The 20,506-nt window shown below is 38.7% G+C and overlaps 2 protein-coding genes across 3 annotated transcripts in view; one reads left to right on the top strand and one right to left on the bottom strand.

The window, feature by feature from the left end:
- The window catches only part of LOC129752384 (protein dead ringer), a 282,636-nt gene that overhangs the window by 74,795 nt on the left and 187,335 nt on the right, over positions 1-20,506 (top strand). The gene's annotated exons all lie outside the window — the stretch shown is intronic.
- Positions 14,903-16,161, bottom strand: LOC129754759 (uncharacterized). 2 transcript variants are annotated; one of them, XM_055750980.1, is made up of 4 exons: positions 15,641-16,161; positions 15,365-15,575; positions 15,189-15,300; positions 14,903-15,122 (listed from the first exon to the last, which is right to left on the bottom strand). In XM_055750980.1, exons 1-4 carry the CDS (start codon positions 16,104-16,106, stop codon positions 15,045-15,047), a joined length of 867 nt encoding a protein of 288 aa, XP_055606955.1. In that variant the 5' UTR covers positions 16,107-16,161; the 3' UTR covers positions 14,903-15,044. The 2 variants fall into 2 exon arrangements, with proteins under 2 accessions (XP_055606955.1, XP_055606956.1); XM_055750981.1 differs by having other exon boundaries at positions 15,193-15,300.

Genomic DNA, 20,506 nt, shown 5'->3' with positions numbered 1-20,506 from the left:
TGGATTAAGCGTAAGGCCCGGCAATTCGGATTAGGAAAAGCGGAAGCCTAACTGAATATTTTTCCTGAATTTTATACTAATTAAACTTGAAAAAGAAATTGATTTTGATTTTTTAAATAAACGATTTCACCGATTTACACGCGTTTTCCCTTGACCAAATTTTGACCGTATCACCCTTTAATAACGGAAACTTTTGTTCCTACTATTCTTACTAGAAGAATGGAGGGATCCAAATCGTGATAGAAACTTTCTCATTTTCAAATACTTACCCATGCCAAATTTGGTTCCATTTGCTCGATATGTTCACGAGTTGTGCCGAAAATTGTATCAGAGCCCCCTCCCCTCTTCCTATTCCCCCACTTGAAGGGGAGAAGGTTATCAAACAAATGGTGAAACATTTTTCTGACTCAAATACATTCTCGAGTAACAGGCCGGCCAACGATCCGGAAAATCGAAAATTGAAAATGGAACCGGGAAAAAACCTGGAATCAAAACCGGAATTTTTTTTTTGAATCGTGTTTTCTAAACATAAACCCAATTAATTCTAAAATTTATGAATTTTATCTTAATTTTTTTCAGACGATTTACATTCCATAATCGTTTATTACAGGGTGGGCAACCATCCAGAACATGCTGGAACAAATAAGGATTCGAATTCCATAAGGTTGAAGCTTAGATACGTTAAGTTTTGGCAATCAACTTTTTTTTATCGTTTACAAAGGTAATTATGTACCTTAGAGCACTTTCAATGTTCGACTTGTAAGTTCATACGTTGAAATCAGATTGTTTTTTCGAATGAATTTACATCTCGGTAATTAAGATTGACGCTTAACATCTTTAATATAACCGGAATTATTATATGGGGGGGAAGTGTTCCTAAATGCGCATACTGAGTAATATGCGCATATAGTCGATTGACAATATTGCTGAAGATTCATCGTATCTAATCAGTGCAGTTTGAGGGTTATACGCTTTTAACACATGGCATGAACAAATAAAATTGTTAAGGTATATAAAGTCACAAAAAATTTAAAAATTCAAACAAGATTTTTGTTAAAATATATTGAACTTTAATTACCTATCGTGCGTACGGTTGTACTCCATTTCCCCGAAAACCATTGCCCAGAATGAAAAATCACCAGAATTTCAATTACCAGAAATCCACTTCCCCAGAATTTTTTTTCCCAGAATGCACCATTTACCAGAATTTTTTTCCCAGAATGAACCATTTCCCAGAAAAAAATTTACCAGAATGAACCATTTCCCAGAAAAATTTTCGCCAGAATTGCCATTTCCCAGAAAATTTAATATATTTATCCAACCTGCAATCCAAAAAATTAAAATAGATTTTTTCCACAAAAATTGGATTCTCATAATACTATTCTTTTGCGGCAAAGCCGCAACCAACGAGGATGAAGGGGCCGAGGCGGCACAAAGCCGCCGAAGCTCCCAAATCCGAGGTGGCCGCCGACCCGCCGTCGGAAGCGGCGGCCCAAAGACATTGGTCTAGGTCTGCCGGGGCTTCCTAGGTCTGCGTGAAAGCTAGGGGTGATCCCTTAGCCCCGTCCGCCACGCGACAGCGTGAAGGACAAAACGTCTTTCAATTCGAACGCACAGCGTGAGGAGTCGGATACCAAAACGGTTTTTTTAAAGGACCATGGTAAGCATTGAATCAATTAAAGTACCCAAACCATAAACAAAGCACAATATTGGTTCTAAAATAAATTTAGTTGGAAAATTTCAAAGTTGTAGTTTTATTTAAAAAATCATTTTGAAAAAAAAATGAATTTCGAATCATATGAAATTTACAAAAATTCATTAGAAATAAACAACAAATAAAATACTAGAGGAAAAAATCTGGGATTTGTGCCATTCTGGGAAATGTTCCATTCTGGGGAAAAAAATTCTGGGAAATGTTCCATTCTGGGAAAAAAATTTCTGGTAAATGGTTCATTCTGGGGAATTTTTTTCTGGGAAATGGTTCATTCTGGGGTTTGATTTCGGGTATTTGTCATTCTGGGAAAAATTCATTCTGGGCAATGGTTTTCGGGTAAATGGGATACAATCTCGTGCGTACAGATTCAGTGAACAAAAATGTTAACGGGTTTTCTTTTTTATTCATCTGGAAATAAAAAATTCAACATATTGAAGCTTTTGGCAAAGTTGTAAATGATAAGATATTGGAATTAGATACAGGTTCTGAATGCCCATATCAGGCAGGTTTAATGTCTATATCAAGAAAAAATAGATTAGTCTTATAATTTTTTTTTTACTTTTTATCATTTAAACATTAAATCTACGCTCAAATTACGATCTTACAGCGAAAAAAGAAGAACTTCATACTGATCCGAAAAAAATACTATATGAACAAAATTTTACCATGAAATATGGCTATAGAACATACCTTACTATGTTTCATGCAAAAGAACTTGTGATGTATAAAATTTCACCAAAATTTCAGCCTAGACGTATGCTTAACATCCGTTTCTACCATTTTCAAATAAATAATATCAAAATATTGCAAGTGTTCATGAAATATAGCTAAAAACATAAATATGCGCATTTAGCCCGCCAGTTTCAGAAATCGTCTATTTTGACTTCTTTTAATATAGAATTATTTTCACAAATACTTTAGGAGATTTCAACAGAAAAATTGCTCTAAAGTATATAAAACAGATGTCCGATTATGTGTATATAATTTTCAGACTCCTATCTTTTGGAATATGGGAGATAATGAGTGCTTTCCTTAATATGCACATATAGTCCGCTTCTCCCCTACACTGAACAATCTGGAAAAAAGTGTATAAACCGCGAAGAAATTCAATATCTTTCCTTCTACATGAACCAAATCTATGAAAATATACCTTTTTTCAGTGAAAATGTCCTAAGAATCGATTGGACATAGTTTTTTGCTTTTTAGCCCCTTATTCCCTTATATTTTGTAAACTATCCAGAAAAACTGATTTGGACTAGGAAATTTTGAACAAAAATTGACCTTTCTCGTGTGATTTTACAAGAAATCAAAACAAAGCTGTTTGAACCACCGCACGCATTGGAAAATGGAGTTATGGCCGTTTACCCTCAACTTTCCGACATTTTTAATAAAGGTAGTTCAGAAAATGCTTGTTCGGACTGAAATTTTTTGAAGCTAAAGGGACCTATCTTCAGTGTTTTTTTCCGAAGAATCAAGTAAAGGCTGTTTGAGCCACCACAAGCATCAGAAAATGGGTTTATGGCTGCTTTAACCTTAATTGCCCTAATTTTTTTACATATTGCAGAATAGCATGTTCGGACTTGATAATTTTTAACCAAATGGGACTTATGTTATGTTATTTTTCTAATTCACTTAAAAAAGATTTTTCGCACGGGACAATTTTGGAACAAATGGGCCCTATCTGGTGTGATTTTTTCCGAGGAATCGAATGAAGACTATTTGAGTCATCGCAGCCATCGGAATATTGAGTTATGGTTGCTTTGCCCTCAATTCCTCTACAGGCTCAAATAGCCTTCATTCGATTTCCTGGAATAAAAACCACCCAAGATAAGTAAAAATTTTCAAGTACGAACATGCTTTTATGAACTATATTAAACATGTAGGGGAATTGAGAGTACAAATACAAATAGAGCTCCATTTAACAATGCGTGCGATGGCTCAAATAGCTTTCATTTGATTAAAAATAAATTATATAAGATAACTCTGATTTAAATCAAAATTTTCAAATCCGAAAATGCTTTTTCTGAAATATTTGAAAAATGTTGGGGAATGGAGGGGAAACGGCCGTAAATCCATTATTCAATGCGTGCGGTGGCTCAAATAGCCTTCATTCGATTCCTGTAAAAAATCACACAAGATTGTTCTAATTTGATTCAAAATTTTCAAGTCCGAACTTACTGTTTTCACATTTTTTTTAAATATAAGGAAATCGAGGGTAAACTCAGCCATAACTCCATTTTCCGATGCGTGCGTTTGCTTAAATAGCCTTCATTTGATTCCTCGAAAAAAAAAATCACACAAGATAAGTCTCATGTGGTTCAAAGTTTTCTAGTCAGAACGTGTTTTTTCTGAGTATTCGAAAAATATAGAGGAATTTATGTGAAAACAGCCATAACTCAATTTTCCGATGTGTGCGGTGGATTAAACAGCCTTCATTCCATTCCTCAGCAAAAACACACAAGATAGGTCTCATTTGCTTCAAAATATTCCAGGCCGAACAAGCTTTTTCTGAACTATATTAAAAATGTAGAGAAATTTAGGGTAAAACGGCTTTAACTTGATTTGATTAAATGGGGTTGGATTGAAAAATTTTAGAGGAATTGAGCGTAAAACACTCTTAACTCCATTTTTCTAATCCAAATCAGTGTTTTTCTTGATTGTTTACAAAATATAGGAGAATAAAGGGTTGAATTGCGTTATATATCCGTTCGTAAGCTCGTGCAGCGTCTGAAACTATGTCCAATCGATTCTCCGGGCATTTTCACTACAGGAAAGTATACTTTCATAGATTTCGTTCATGTAGGAGGGAAGATATTGAATTTCTTTGAGGATTATACACTTTTTTCCCATTTGTGCACTGGTCCAGAATGAATGTTGTTCAAAACTTTGTTTTCCAGAAACAAAAAACGTTACACTCAATCAAAACTTGAAAAGAACAGCAGAAAGATCTCATAATCAAAGGTTTATTAAATAAATTGAGTCAAAAAATGCCCTAAATAAAACAATTGGAAATAAGATTTTTTACATGAATCTGCTCGCTTCTGTTTTGCATTTTGCGGAATCATACACTCAGAAAAATACTATTATGTATGCCATAAGATTCTCTTATGAAGTGGCGCCATAAGAAAAATTAATGAAATTCATAAGATTGCCTTATGACGCGAATGAATTCTGAAGATGAACGCCTTCTTCAATGAGAGGTTGTTGCTTTTCATAAGAGATTCTTATGGAAACAGTAAATCACTTTCTAATAAGAAAAAATCTCGATATTTCATGCTGAAAACATTAACTTTATTGTTTGCCAAATTTGTTTAAAATTAAATCCTTCATGGTCACCATCAGCAGCGCATCAACAGACAGCTCCATCAAAGTTTTTTTTTTGCCGAATAATGGTAAACCCAGAATCCATGCAAGTGGAATAGTCTAAAAACACATAAAAAACAAATGAAAGTTATTGAAAGAAACCTCAGTACAAAAATTCAATATTCTGAATCGGGAATCGAAATAAAATTTCAGATTACTTAAGCTTAGAAGGAATTGTAAAGGAAAATTAAAATTAGAATTTAGTTACGAACACACATTCTATCGAAAATTCTTCATTAGATGACTTTCTTACCCTTTTGCGTTTAAATCTGCTTACATTTTAGTTTCTGTACAATTCTCAAGAAACCACACTCACCTTTGAATTTTAAGAATCAATTACTGAATATTTTAAATTTGTCCTAACTTTTAAGGTGAACATCGGTAAAAACGTCAACTTATTGGTAGAAAAATCTGATGAACGTATTTATTTGTGTATTTCAATTCCAGGAAAATCATACAATATTAATTGAGAAACCGTTAAAAACCCGTGAATTCGAAAATGGGAACTCGCTGGCCACCCTGTATGAGTACAAAAAGGGGAAACAAAGGCATTATGGCCACATGCGGTGAGAGTGGCAATTTCAGTTTTAGCAAAACTTTTAAGTCTTTTTTTCAAAGCACATCTTATTTTAGAGTTCTTTTACTATTTACTGTCACTTGGATTGGAAAAAATATCAAAATTCGGAATCGAATTTTGAATACGGCGAATTCTCCAACATCATTGTTGGCATTGTATGTAGCAATAGTTTTCTTTATTTCTCCTTCAGTTAACTTTGTAAAAAAAAATCCTCCAGTTAACGTTGTACGTACTTTATTATCCAGCTGATAACTCCATTTGTTTACATTTGGCGCATTCGCCCTATTCAAAATTCTCTACCAAATTTTGAAGCAACTCAAAAAACGCTCTTGTAAGAATATGAACGGATTTGGTTTGCAACCACTATTTTTTTATCGCTAGCACTCACACCTAATAAAGGGTGTTCGTATCAAAAAGTGGCCAAACTAATTTGCGTGTAAATCGGTTACATATTTGTTTATTAAAAAAATCATAGTATCTTTCTTTTGGAAGTTCAATCTGTATGAAAGACAGAAAAAATACTCAGTTAAGATTTCGGTTGACCTAGTCCAAATCTGCGAGACTTTCGTTTGACGCCTGCCTTTAGATTTTGTACAGTCACCTTATTCACTTCCTTCGGTGCAGAACGCCAGTTTGCTTTGAGCTGCTTCTCGCCTTTTTTTTTCAACTTTTTGAGTCTTCTTACGGTTTTGCTTAACTAAAGTCCAATATTTTTCGATTGGAAGAAGTTCTGGTGTATTGGGAGGGTTCTTATCCTTGGGCACAACCTGAATGGTGCTAGCGGCATACCACTCTATGGCCTTTATTTTATAATGGCAGGATGCCATATCCGGCCAAAACAGCACAGACAAGTCATGTTTCTCCAGGAAAGGCAGTAAACACTTTTGAAAACACTTTTTCACGTAAATTTTCAGGTCCCGGCTGCAACGAAAATGTCGCTTTACAAGCCTCAGGTACAGATAGCTTCCCAAATGAGATAATTCTTGGCAAACTTTGATAGTTTAATATGCTTGAAAATGTCTGTCACATTTTCCCATAAAATTCTATCCCGGAAGCTGTTTGAAGTCTGGCTTGGCGTGGGTTTCGTCGTGGATTTACCACGCAATCAAACTTTGTCAACAATGTCGTTTACAGCTTCCGATATCTTGTTTTTGCCGTAAGGTTTTGCTCTACATTGCGATAAACAGTCAATACCTTTGTTGTAACCGAGAACCGTCTGTGTCTCGGGTAGGGAAATTCGGACCAAGTAAATGCGTACGCGTCCACGTTGTTTGCTTGCTTACAACTTAGTGACGTTTATTCCTCTTGTGCACATCAATGATAATTCAGTGTGATAGACAGGTAATACACGGTAAATGCAAATCCTAACAGCATTCCCCTCCTTAACAGTATTGTTCCCTAGCATATTCTATTGGAAGTGACTTGGTTTATTATAGGTATGGCAAATCCGGTATGCCATCAAAATTTTGTAGAGCTCAAACTGGACGTCTTTTCGTTCGCATTTCAGGGCCTTCAGCTTGTCTTTGAATGTCTGTACAAACCGTTTCGCCTGACCGTTTGTAGCTGGGTGATAAGGAGCTCCCATTTTGTGCGTAACATTGTTGCGTTTCAGGAATGTTCGGAACTGGTCCGAAGTGAACTGGACTCCTCGATCACTGACAATGATGGAAGGTACACCGTATGTCACGAAATATTCCCGCAGGCAGTTGACGGTGGTGTCCGTAGTCATATCCGGAATAATCCTGACCTCCGGCCACTTACTGTACGCATCCACGATGACGAAGAAATTCAGACCAAGGAATGGACCCGCAAAGTCGATGTGGATTCGCTGGAATGGTTCTGTAGCTTGTTCCCAACAATGTGGCATAACCTTTATCGGGTTCTTCCGCACTCCGGCACATTCACTGCAGTTTCTTGACAGCTCCTCTATGTCGCGATCGACAGTCTCCCACCAGCAGTACGATCTTGCTAAAGTCTTCATTCTGGATACACCAAAGTGACCTGTGTGTAGCTCGTCTAGGACGCGCTGTCGAAGCTTCGGTGGAATATAGACACGGATGCCTCTGAGTAAACACCCCTTCTGGATCGAAAATTCGCTTTGATTGAGGCCAAATCGGTCACATCCGTCCACAGTTCGTCCAACCTTCAGACTTTGTAGCAAGGTTTTCACGTTAGCGTCTTCTTTAGTACACTCCGCCAATTCCTCTGCTGTGACAGGAAGCGTCTCGATTTGATTAACTTCAACGAGATCTACCTCTTCGATTCGGTGTTTGTTGTCTTCATCTTTAATCGGCAGTCGAGACATTCCGTCCGCATTAGCGTTCTCTTTCGACGAACGAAATCGAATTTCGTAATCAAACGTTTCTAGAAAAACAGCGTAATGCTGCATTCGCAAAGCACTCAAGGTAGGGAGTCCTTTGTGTGGTGCCAGGATTTGTGCCACAGCCTTATTGTCGGTAACGAGTATGAATTTGCGTCCATAGAGGTATTGGTAGAATTTTTTTACTCCAAATATGATCGCATACGCCTCCTTGTCGACTTGGATGTAATTCTGCTGGGATCTATTCAGAGTTTGAGATGCGCAATGGATTGGCCGTTCGGTTCCGTCGGGATACAGATGACTTAATACTGCACCAACACCATAAGGCGAAGCATCGGTAGCTAGTACGAGTGGCAACTTCGGATCGTAGTGAACCAATACTCTATCTGACTGCATCTCCTTCTTGACCCATAGGAAAGCTTTTTCGCACTCGTCGTCCCAGTTGAACGTAACGTTTTCTTTAAGTAAATTGTTGATCGGGTAGATTCTTGTACTCAAATTTTTCATGAACCTACCATAATAATTTATTAGACCCACGAACGCTCTGATTTGCTCACGATTGCGGGGTCTAGGCATCTCCTGAATGGCGTCGACTTTGGTTTTCATTTTCCGTATTCCTTCTCGATCAATCACGAACCCGCAATACTCGATGCGATCCGCAAAAAATTCGCACTTTGTCACATTCAGCCGCATCCCGTGTTCGTCTAATCGTTGCAGAACCATTCCCAGTCGCTGCAGGTGTGTTTCATCGTCCGGCCCAGTCACCTTGATATCATCCAGAAAAACTGAAACTCCGGGAATATCACCAAGCCGTTGCGAAATCTCACGCTGGAAAATCGCAGGTGCTGAAGACACGCCGTACATTAACCGCGTAGGTTGGTAGAGACCAAGATGCGTGTTCAAGGTAAGTAGTTCCCGGTCCTCTTCGCGTACTTCCATTTGGAGATAAGCTTGGGCCAGATCCAACTTCGAAAATTTCCGACCACCCGCCATGTTCGAAAACAGCTCGTCGATTGTTGGTAAGGGGTGCTCGTCAATCAAGAGACATTTGTTGACCGTCACCTTGTAGTCCCCGCACAGGCGAACGCGATCCGCTGACTTCATAACCGGCACCACTGGAGTCGCCCAGGAACTGCGCTCCACCTTTTTCAGGATCCCGTTCTCCTCCATTTTTTTAATTTCTCGCTCCACCGTGTCACGGATCGCAAAAGGGATGGTACGAGGTTTCATGAATATTGGCTTGCTGTTTGGCTTCAGATGTAGCGTGGCTTGAACGTTTCGAATCGTACCGACCGAAGAATCAAACACTCGCTGAAAGCGTTCAATCAGATCCCCAACGGCACCTGACTTCGGTTTACCAAGGCTATGAACGGCTATCGCTCCGACACAGGACTCCGGGTTCCGTATGACTTCGTTCCAGTCAACATTCAGCTTCCGCATCCACTCACGGCCAAGGAGGGGATGACGCTCCGTCTTCACCACGAACAATCGCAGCCAGTTCGAACTTCCGTTGTGCTTCACTTCCACCTTCATGTAACCACACACTTGGATCTTGTTCCCACAGTAGCTTACCAACTCCACCTCAGTCTTAAACAGCGGCAATTCATCCAGGTAAAGTTTTTTGTCGACGAGGCTCATGAGCGAAACGGGAGACCCACAATCTACTTCGAATTTGATTACCTTTCTATTTACAATTACCGGTAAAATAACTTTCGAAAGTGATTTTGACTTTTCTATTTTACAAATTTCAAGTGTAAGAACTTCCTCTACTTCTGACTCCTCTTCTTCTTCTCTTTCCTCTTCACTACTGCTATCCTCATCTATCAAATTTGTGTGAAATTTCTTTTTCAGCTTTGCTTGTCTATTGTTTCTACCTTTCGACAGTTCCCCTTGGAACTTCAAACAAACCTGCTGGAGGTGCCCTGACTTTTTACAAAAGTTACAAAAAGGGTTCTTATATCGGCAGGCACTGGCCAAATGCTCATCACTACCGCAACGGTAGCAAATCTTTTTTGTCGTACTAGTATTTGTTACCTTATTTGTCCGCTTCTCCGTGTAGTTTACCTCGGTCGATCGCTTCTCGAACAGTTCCGCACCTTCGCCCGACGCCTCCATCGAAAGAGCAATTTCCAACGCCCTGTCGAAAGTAAGCTCTTTTTCTTCAATGAGTCGCGACCGGATTCGTTTTGACCGCAGACCGAAGACCAGTTGATTCCGCAGCTCTTTCTTAAGGTAGTCACCAAACTCGCAGAACTTAGCATCGCGTTGCAGTTCTGTCACAAACTCCTTCACGGTTTCTCCCTCCTTCTGCTTACGGTTCCGAAACTTCCATACTTCGACCATCTCGAGCGGTTTAGGATCGAAATATGTTCCCAGCGCAGTAACAATCTCGTCGTAGGTTTTCGTCTCGGGCTCGACGGGTCCCAAATGATCGCACAACAGATCGTAGGTCGAGGCCCCCATGTAGTGTAGTAGGTAATCTTTCTTGCTTGCTTCCGGCACATTAAACATTCGGAAGCTTCCTTCCAAGCGCTTCACCCATCTCGTCCATTTGGTTTTCTCCTTCTCGAACGGTTCCATGGCGAAATTTGGCGCCACAGGCGTGACATTCTGTCCTTCGTTTAGCATCGCGCTTCAAAACAAACGCGCCCACCGCGGCAGGAAAGTTGACAGCAGTAATCGGTCGTTTGCACACAAACTGTAGCTAGCTTGTCGTGTATGCAACGGTAAATGTGTGTGAACGCTGTTTCGTCCGGATGTTCTCCCTTTCGTAGAAATAATGAGGTTAGAAATGGCAACTCGCCTTTCGAAGAAGGAATCCTATTCTGGAATCCGCTTCGTTCTCTGACCGGCAGCACAATTCGTAATTTTTTTGCGCTTTCACTCACCGGTGTCGCACGGGTTTTTTCACCTCTCGTCGCCAAACTGTTGTAACCGAGAACCGTCTGTGTCTCGGGTAGGGAAATTCGGACCAAGTAAATGCGTACGCGTCCACGTTGTTTGCTTGGTCACAACTTAGTGACGTTTATTCCTCTTGTGCACATCAATGATAATTCAGTGTGATAGACCGGTAATACACGGTAAATGCAAATCCTAACAACCTTGTTATAAAGGGTGATACGGTCAAAATTTAATCAATATCAACTTGACGTATTTCTTTCAATTTTGCATTTAAAAAACCTGAACACCCCTCATTTTGAAGGTGTGTGTGTAGAATGTTGCTCCTATTTTGATTTTGGAATTCACTCTTCAGTTGTCAAAATGCCGTCCAAAGAATAAGATCAGCGTATCAAAATTTTGCTCGCGCATCGCGAAAATCCGAGCTACTCGCACGCATAATCGCTAAAAGTTGCCAAATCAACCGTTACAAATGTAATTAAAGTGTTTGGGGAACGTTTGTGAATGGCCAGGAAGTCTTGATCGGGGGGAAATTGAAAACGGGGGGAAATTGAAAACCGGAAGCCGCTGAGATGACAAAGAGAGTTGCCGGTAGTTTCAAGCGAAACCCTAACTTCTCTCTCTCCGAGATGCCGCAAATAAGCTGGGTGTATCGTCTACAACCGTGCATCGAGCCGGACTTTCGACTTACAAGAAGGTAGTGACTCCAAATCGCGATGATAAACAAAATACGACGGCCAAAGCGCGATCCAGGAGGCTGTACAGGACGATGCTGACGAAGTTTGACTTCGTGGTAATGGACGATGAAACCTACGTCAAAGCCGACTACAAGCAGCTTCCGGGACAGGAGTTTTATACGGCAAAAGGAAGGGGAAAGGTAGCAGATATTTTCAAGCACATGAAACTGTCAAAGTTCGCTAAGAAATATCTGGTTTGGCAAGCCATCTGTCCCTGTGCACAGTGGTCCAAAATGCGAAAAACGTGATCGTTGCTTATAACTTTTTTAGGTCACATTTTAGCATATCGGTGTCTTCGAAGAAGTTTGTCAGTAAAATCAGCTCTAAAATAAAAAACTATGATTTTTCTGATTATTCCCTCTACAAGTGAGATAAATTTTCTAACTTCTCTGTTATAGGTTTTAGCTCTTTGATGTCTTGGACAAACTTGTTAAAAATCAAATTTTTTACAACTTTGTCTCAGATGCCAAGTTTCTAAAATAATTATTATCCGAGATATCGGCCAAATAAGAAACTTAACCACTAAAACTCAGTTTTTTTATAATAACTTTTTTCAGTAAATTTTAAGTTTAACAAACTGTTCCACAAAGTTGTTTGTCCTACTATAATATACCACTTTGTTGAACATTTTAAGTTTGTAAAATGTGATACTGCAGAGATATGTTAAAAAGATTACCGAAAATAGGGCTTTTTCACGCCTGATTTTACAAACACCGGGCAACATCGGGCAGCCCGCTTTAGGTGCAAAAAAAAGTCGAAGATTTCGTCTACAAGATGCAGGTACAATCGTCAGTATCCACTTGTATCCAAGCGAGATACATCAATTTTACTTTTCCATGTTTGCATTAAAAACAACGATTTCTATGAAAGCACATACAGCGCATTCTACTAGGTACGTGTGTTTTCTTCTAGCTTTTCCCTGCGCGATGTCAGAAGCAAAGGTTTGGAAGCGCATTTGTATTTATGCTAAAATGTGACCTAAAAAAGTTATAAGCAACGATCACGTTTTTCGCATTTTGGACCACTGTGCTGTGGCTTGAAAAGCAGCATTTTCATAGCTTCCGGGACTGTCATCCAAGAAATTTACGTGAAAGAGTGTTTGAATAAACGTCTGCTGCCTTTCCTGAAGAAACACGGTTGTGCCGTACTGTTTTGGCAGGATTTGGCATCTTGCCATTACGGTAAAAAAGCCATGGAGTGGTACGCTGCCAACAACGTGCAGGTGGTTCCCCAGGACAAGAACTCTTCCAACACGCCAGAGCTCCGCCCAATTGAGAAATACTGGGCTATTTGTCCAGCGGAACCTAAAGAAGACCAAAAAAAAACTGCTAAGGACGAGCAGCATCAAGGCAAACTGGCTTTCTGCGGCAAAGAAGGTGGACAAGGTGGCTGTACAAAATCTGATGGCAGGGGTTAAGCGTAAGGCCCGGCAATTCGGATTTGGAAAAGCGGAATCCTAATTGAATATTTTTCCTGAATTTTATACTAATTAAACTTGAAAAAGAAATTTAATTTGATTTTTCAAATAAATGATTTCACCGATATACACGCGTTTTCCCTTGACCAAATTTTGACCGTATCACCCTTTAAGTCTATAGTTTGGATCGAAATCTAATGCTGAATCAATGAAGTTAATCTTAGTTTCTTGAAAATTATTCATGCGGTTAAAAATAATTGACTCGAACTCATTTGAATAAAAGGGACTTTAAAAATTTATAAAAAATCATTTGTTTTATTCTAAAATATTAACGAAATATTCCGCCAAATCGTTAAAAAGCAAGTGTCTGGTATTCGGCCGAATGCCATTATTCGGTGGAATTATAATTTTTAACTGATCTGGGACGGAATTCTACAAACAATAATCTTAGCTACTGGTTTATTCAACAAAATAACAATTTACAGTATATGAGTAAACACTTGATTGCAGTTAAAAGTTTCTTAAAGTCTTCTAATTTTCCTCTTTTAACAGTTGGTTAATTGTCCCTAATTGAACAAATCGTTGACCTTTCGCAAAAAAAAAATCTGCAAGCACCTTTTTTTTCAAATCACTGACGGACGTTTGCTGATACCTAAATCTATAATTAATAAATCTGCCTACCCAGAGAAAAGGAAACATAAAAAATAAATCAATCTTCCCGTACCGTGGGCATCAGTCAGTCACTTCCCGTCAACCCTTCAGATGGGATGGTTTTGAGCGCTACCAGGCGGACAAGATCGAACCTTGAACGATCGAATCCCGGCACCAGTATAAATAGCATTTTAGGTTTTAGGAATGCTCTCGGAGGAATACCTACTACCTATAAAATTTTAATGGATTTCATCTCAATTTTCCTGCAGCTTTATCCGCGTTTTCCGTCAAAAGGCGAACGAACGAACGATGAATGAACGCGGCGACGGAATGGAATGGATCGTTTTGCGCTGCGCTGATTTGACTGCTTCCATATTGAGATGATGGGAGAAAGATCTTCTGATGCGCGGGAATCTGCAAGTCAAGAAGCCGATGGGAATCGAAATTCGAGTACAAATTGAGAAAGGTATCACCAGGGGGATTTTGCGGCTTGGCCCGGAATCGGAGAAGGGTTCAAACTTCATTTGCATGATTTAAATGACGGTTGATAGACTTCTAATGCATCGGGGATCGGCTAGCTGATGTGATTCGACTTTTCGAACATGCCTGAAGCATTTCAGAATAACTCCGATTTATCTAGCTAGAGCTAGAGCGAACGATGAACGATGTGCGTAGAAATCATCTCGGCGGAAAGTGGCTTTACATAGTTTCCATCATTTTCCGACCTTTTTCTTCAGCATGCCGAATTCTCTAGACTCTAGATTTTCTTAGACTCAACCGGCACGAATAATACGAAACATATGTTCATTAATGACGACGTTCTATTATTGATTTATTCAGTGGTTTTCCTGTTTCGGACGACTGCTTCAATCCATCGATCCAAATTAAAATTGATTTCGTATCCTGTTTCAATTAGTTGAATCATATTTGTTATATGTACATTACGGTGGCAATGGAGATATGGGAAAAATTTGATGATCGAACTTTGAAAACCGACCATATAGATTTTCTAGGTTGGCCAAAAAAACTGAGCTCAATCAGATTAGATTTAGGGGTGACTCAAAGTTTCGGTTTTTTTACCCTCAAAAATCACCAAAGAAAATTCAGATTATCGAAATGTTAACTTTGTTACCAAATGAATTAAAAATGCATAAAACGTCGACAGCTGGTTGTCGATAATCGACTTGAGGATTGCAAAAATTACTTAAGAAGAGACCAAAGAAAATTCGGAAAATCAATTTTTTTTTATTTTCTTGCCAAATGACTTTTTTTTTTTTTTTAATTTAAATCCGTTCTTGAAAATACTTGATATTACTCCTTACTTTTGCCTGATGATCAGCTTATTCAATATTATGTTTGTTATGGGTTCAACAGCTACTCTCTCCTCTCATAGACATTTTGAGAAGAATGTTCTTGAATGCATGAAAGCCATCACAAGGTCCGTTCTGTGAAAACGAAAAAATCTGGTTAGGTAATGATTGACACTCATTTAAAAATATACGGTTCCGTACTAACTGATTCAAATCCTCTTGAACAACCTTGATTTGTTTGATTTTCAGCAACTCCCGGATGAATTTATCTCCCGAACCAACAATCACGGATGCTTGGAGAACAATATCAGCGCTGAAAAAGTTTATTTTAAAATATCTTATTGCAAAAGGTAGGTCTTAAAAATTAAAGTACTTACGTCTTGATCTCCGCGATCAGTATCGTCTCGGCTTTGACGTAATACGAATGCAGAACGTCTTTATGGTTGATCAGAGTTTCTCTCAGTTCGGCTCGTTTCTCTGCAGAGCCTTCGATGTACCGATCCAGACATATTTTGATTGCCTTGTTGTAATGTCGGATTCTCGATCTCAGATCTCTCAGCGCCGGTTTAAGTTTGGCAAAAGCATCATCTGAAAAATTAAAAAAAAACCCTTTAGTCTACAATTTTTAAAACGATTTTCACACTCTCTCTCACCAAGAAGTAAAATATCCTCTTTATGATCCACGTGGTCCCCATCTTTCTTGAAGGCACAAACGACACAAACTCCCATTTCGCACTCCATGCAGAACATTTTGTACAGTTCCTCCGGATGCAGCCAGCAGCATTGCGGCGCCTGTTGATTCTTAAGTACCATGTATCGAAGTTGCCGAAAGGCTGGTCCAACGTTCGTAAAAATTCGAACATTTCGAACCCGTAACTTTTTGCAGCAGATCACTTCCCCCACCTCACTGTACTGGGTGATGCACCGTTTGCAGTACCTTTTCAGACATGCGGCATCGGAACAAACGTGCCTAGCATCCGGTCCACCGCAGCGTTCGCAGATTCTCACGTGTGCCACCCCTGGCTGTGGATCCGTTTCCGGTATACTGGGGAACCGACTTATAGAAGGTTCCGGTTCGGTCTCTAAATGGGATTCACTTATAACACTTAAATTGTTCATTTTAGTTTGTGGAAAATCTGTCACTTCACTCGCGAAGATTGAGGGCAAAGGTCGAGTTTCAACTGAGCGCCATTACAGAAACGACCCCAGCTTAAATAGGTGTTTGGTTAATGATAAGGAGATAAATACTGTCCCGAAATCGTAGCTGTGTCAACTTCTTGAGAACAGACGATAAGAGGTTTGTTGAGAAGAATAAGTTTCTGTTTGCTACTGTTTCGTCATTCTACTTTTGGGTAGTTTGATGACTAATGGATTCAGGTTTATCTAAATGATTAATTTGAATAACCTGCCCTTTTGATGTATTTGTTATATTATTATAACTTATTGTGTATACCTGCGTTCATCGGTGTACTCATTGAAGGTGTACCTTTCTGCTCGATTACACTCCAAAACACTACGGGCCACAGCGACCAAATTTAGTGTTTGTCTGATCACATCGTATGGTCCTCATGAATGACTATTTTGTAGTTGAAATCATAGCTCCAGTTTGGAATGATATTCAATATGAATCCTACCACCTTACTGGTCTTCCAAACATCATCGTACGATACGTCCTGGAAAAGGAAAGAATGGCTTCCTTAATTTTTCTTTTCAACGTAGTAATTGAAATTTCCTTATATTAAAGCTTTGACGAGGCGCATTTATTTTAAGATACTATTTTATACACATTTTACCTTAAATCTTTACTGGCAGTAATAAAAATGCTCATAATATGATTAAAACATTGTTTTTATGTTATAAACTTTGTCAGATCATATCTCAATAATGTGATCATCATTCATCAACCATGGTTGCTGGAAAAAATTTAAAAAAACTTACGGAATCTAAATAAAACAAAAAATTTCTAACATGTTTTTAAAATATGATATAGATATAAAAAATGGATGGATGGAACGCAGTGCTGTGTGCGGATTTCGGGTGAATTGTCGAGTTCATTCGAATCGCGCAGGGGGCTTCGACAAGGTGATGGTCTATCCTGCATGATGTTCAACGTGGCGCTAGAAGGTGTTATTCGACGAGCGGTGGGCGAAATGCGGGGCACGATTTTCAACAGATCCAGTCAACTTATCTGCTTTGCCGATGACATTGATATAGTCGGCAGATCATCTGCGGCGGTGGAGGAGATCTACCGCAAACTGAAACGCGAAGCAGGAAGGATTGGGTTAATGATTAATACGTCCAAGACGAAGTACATGCTGGCCAGCGGATCCGAGACCGACCGAACCCGCTTGTCCAGTAATAACAAGGTCACGATCGACGGCGACGAGCTGGAGATAGTCGAAGACTTTGTCTATCTCGGCTCACTGGTGACCGCAGACAATGACACCAGCCGTGAGATCCGGAGGCGAATTATCAGCGGAAGTCGTGCCTACTATGGACTCCACAAGCAACTGCGGTCGAGAAGACTTAGCCCTCGCACGAAGTGTAACCTGTATATGACGCTCATTAGACCGGTTGTTCTCTACGGGCACGAGACATGGATATTGCTCGAGGAGGACCTGCGTACACTCGGAGTATTCGAGCGACGAGTGTTGAGAACCATCTTTGGCGGCGTACAGGAGAACGGAGTGTGGAGGCGAAGGAGCTTGCGAGACTCTACGGCGAACCCAGTATCCAGAAGGTGGCGAAAGCTGGCCGGATACGCTGGGCGGGACATGTTGCGAGAATGCCGGATGACTGTCCTGCAAAACAGGTGTTCGCTACGAATCCGGTAGGAACAAGACGAGCGGGGGCGCAACGAGCGAGGTGGTTAGACCAAGTGGAGCGTGATCTGGCGAACGTGGGGTGCCCGAGAAATTGGAGAACGGTTGCTATGAACCGAGTGAATTTTAGGAATTATGTTCGTCAAGTTATGTCGTAAGACGGAATACTATGTAAATAAATAATAAAGATATAAAAAATGCAAAATCAAAACTAAAAACTACCCTTAAATTAAACTTATTATAAAGAGAACGAATCTCTGCGATCGAAGACTAAATCGATTTTGCTTTAAAGTTTGAGATGATTTTGTTGGCCATCTCTTCGATCGATTCAATGTCCTCAATCCGATGAAGATCTTTGGTGCTGTGCCAAGGTGGAAGCCGCAAAATCATTTTCAGAACCTTGATCTGAATCCTCTGGATGGCTTTTTTCCTCGTCGCGCAGCAGCTAGACCAAATCGGAACTGCATACATTATCGCTGGTCGGAACACCTGTTTGAAGATAAGCATCTTATTTCGCAAACACAACTTGGATTTCCTGTTGATGAGAGAATAAAGAGATTTTGTGTTTTTATTACATTTAGATTGAATAGCTTCAATGTGATTTTTAAAAGTAAGATTCCGATCAAATGTTTTCGCAAGTATTTCACGTGATCAGACCATTCTAATGAAACTTCCCTAAAAGTTATGATGATGATGAATGATTTTCATTAGGTTTTTAAAATTGAGCTTTTGGCTTATGCTTAACGGCCGTTCGAATATTAGGGGAGATGAGGGCATAACGAGCACCCAGGGCATAATAAGCACTCCTTTCCCAGGGCATAGTAAGCACCGTTCATAATTGTATAGAAATTGGAAGCATGTGCACTGTCACTTCGACTTTGAACTTCCATAACTTTTTACTCTGATGATATTTATTGATCAAATTTTTTTGCGTTAGATAGATCAACTATCACACTGTTACCGTCAACTGGGGCAACATGCAACACTTTTCAACTTCAATGGCTTCTAAAATCTTAATGCTTACAGATAATCATACCACTTGTACATCAAAAGTTTTAAGGTTGATGGGACACCAAATTGACGTAGTCAGAAAAATTATTGGTTTTACCAGTTATTTATAAATTTACAAAAACATGTGGTTTTCACCCTACTAAGAAAAAGGGGTAAGTTGCAACAAACTCTGTAATTAATGGAAAATCAAATGGAAACGTTTAAAAATTTACAGTTTTTTATACATTTGTGATATCATAACGCATAAAGCATCAATTGTAGTAATTTTTGGTTTTGTGCAAATTGAATTTTACATTTTTTCTGTCAAAAATTTTTTAAAGAAAAAAGTGTTAATCTGCTGCATACATTTAGGGGTAAAAAATACTACAAAATATTCAATTATTTTAAATCATGTAGATAAGTAAATCTTAGGATGGATGAATTTTTAATGTTAACAAATGCATTATGCAAAACAATCATATCCCAGCATATGGAAACGCGATTTATGAGATTTAGTTCTTATTTGCATTTTGTTGCATTTTGCCCCAGTCAGCTGACTGAACTATAAAAATATTTATTTAAAAAAATTTGGTGATTGTCCGATAAATATTTATACACCAACAGTGTTGATATTGGATAATGAAAGCAATATTAAGTTTGTAGGTGATATCATTAAGCCAATTCGTCATACGAGGTAAAGTTTTTTTCGGCATCTAAAAATGTAAAAACTTGTGTATCTATTACTCGATTTTTTAAATTTTTTATGAGAATCAAAATTTTTTAAAAACTCTTTCACGATGTTAAAAAATATGTCATCATCAATTTGTTATCATTCAATGATAACTTTATTACAGTATATTGAAATAAAAATTGATTGAGTGTTGTGGTTTACAAATGTTGCATCTAACCCTGCTTTTGCATGATGCCCCGTTTGACGGTATATCACAAAATTTGAGCTTTGTGGAGTTTTTGTGGCCTGAGAAACAGTAGTTCTACGAAAATTGGACTTTTTGGACTTTTTTCATTTAAACTGCAATATCTCTGAAACTACGCTACATTTTTTATTGAAATTTGGCGGTTTGATTGTTGAAATATAAAGCTAGCATGTCTTAAGTTTTCAAAAAGTTCTATCGATGAGATCAAAAGTTACGCGAGGTGCAATATTTCAGGCATGGATCTAGAAATGCGATTTCTATAGAATTTTGGACGAATGTTTCATAGGAAAATCATATTCTCTATTTAACAACCAGTTAATCTATTTCAACCAAAAAATCAAAACAATATTGCGAGATTCTGATTTCAAAACATAAATGGATCATTTATTCCATTTTTTCTTTTCTTCATTCCTTTTGCCAGACATTTTTTATCTGATTGGTGGAGGAAACGAGAACAATCTCATGAATCGTCCAAAATTCTATAGAAATCGCATTTCTAGGTTCATGCCTGAAATATTGAACCTCGCGTAACTTTTGATCTCATCGATAGAACTTTTCGAAAACTTCAGACATGCTAGCTTTATATTTCAACAATCACTCTGCCAAATTTCAATAAAAAATGTAGCGTAGTTTCAGAGATATTTCAGTTTGAATGAAAAAAGTCCAAAAAGTCCGATTTTCGTAGAACTACTGTTTCTCAGGCCACAAAAACTCCACAAAGCTCAAATTTTGTTATATAACAGTGTGATAGTTGATCTATCTAACGCAAAAA

This window comes from Uranotaenia lowii, chromosome 3, assembly GCF_029784155.1.
Source record: "Uranotaenia lowii strain MFRU-FL chromosome 3, ASM2978415v1, whole genome shotgun sequence".
Classification (NCBI taxonomy): Eukaryota; Metazoa; Arthropoda; class Insecta; order Diptera; family Culicidae; genus Uranotaenia; species Uranotaenia lowii.
The sequence above is the reverse complement of the archived record's forward strand: the minus strand, read 5'-3'. Positions and strand labels throughout refer to the sequence as shown.

Coding starts and splice junctions, on each gene's coding strand:
- LOC129754759 (XM_055750980.1), bottom strand. CDS start 16,106: ATGAACAATTTAAGTGTTATAAGTGAATCCCATTTAGAGACCGAACCG. Junction 15,576..15,640: donor AGAGGATATTTTACTTCTTG/GTGAGAGAGAGT, acceptor TTAATTTTTCAG/ATGATGCTTTTGCCAAACTT. Junction 15,301..15,364: donor CTGATCGCGGAGATCAAGAC/GTAAGTACTTTA, acceptor AAACTTTTTCAG/CGCTGATATTGTTCTCCAAG.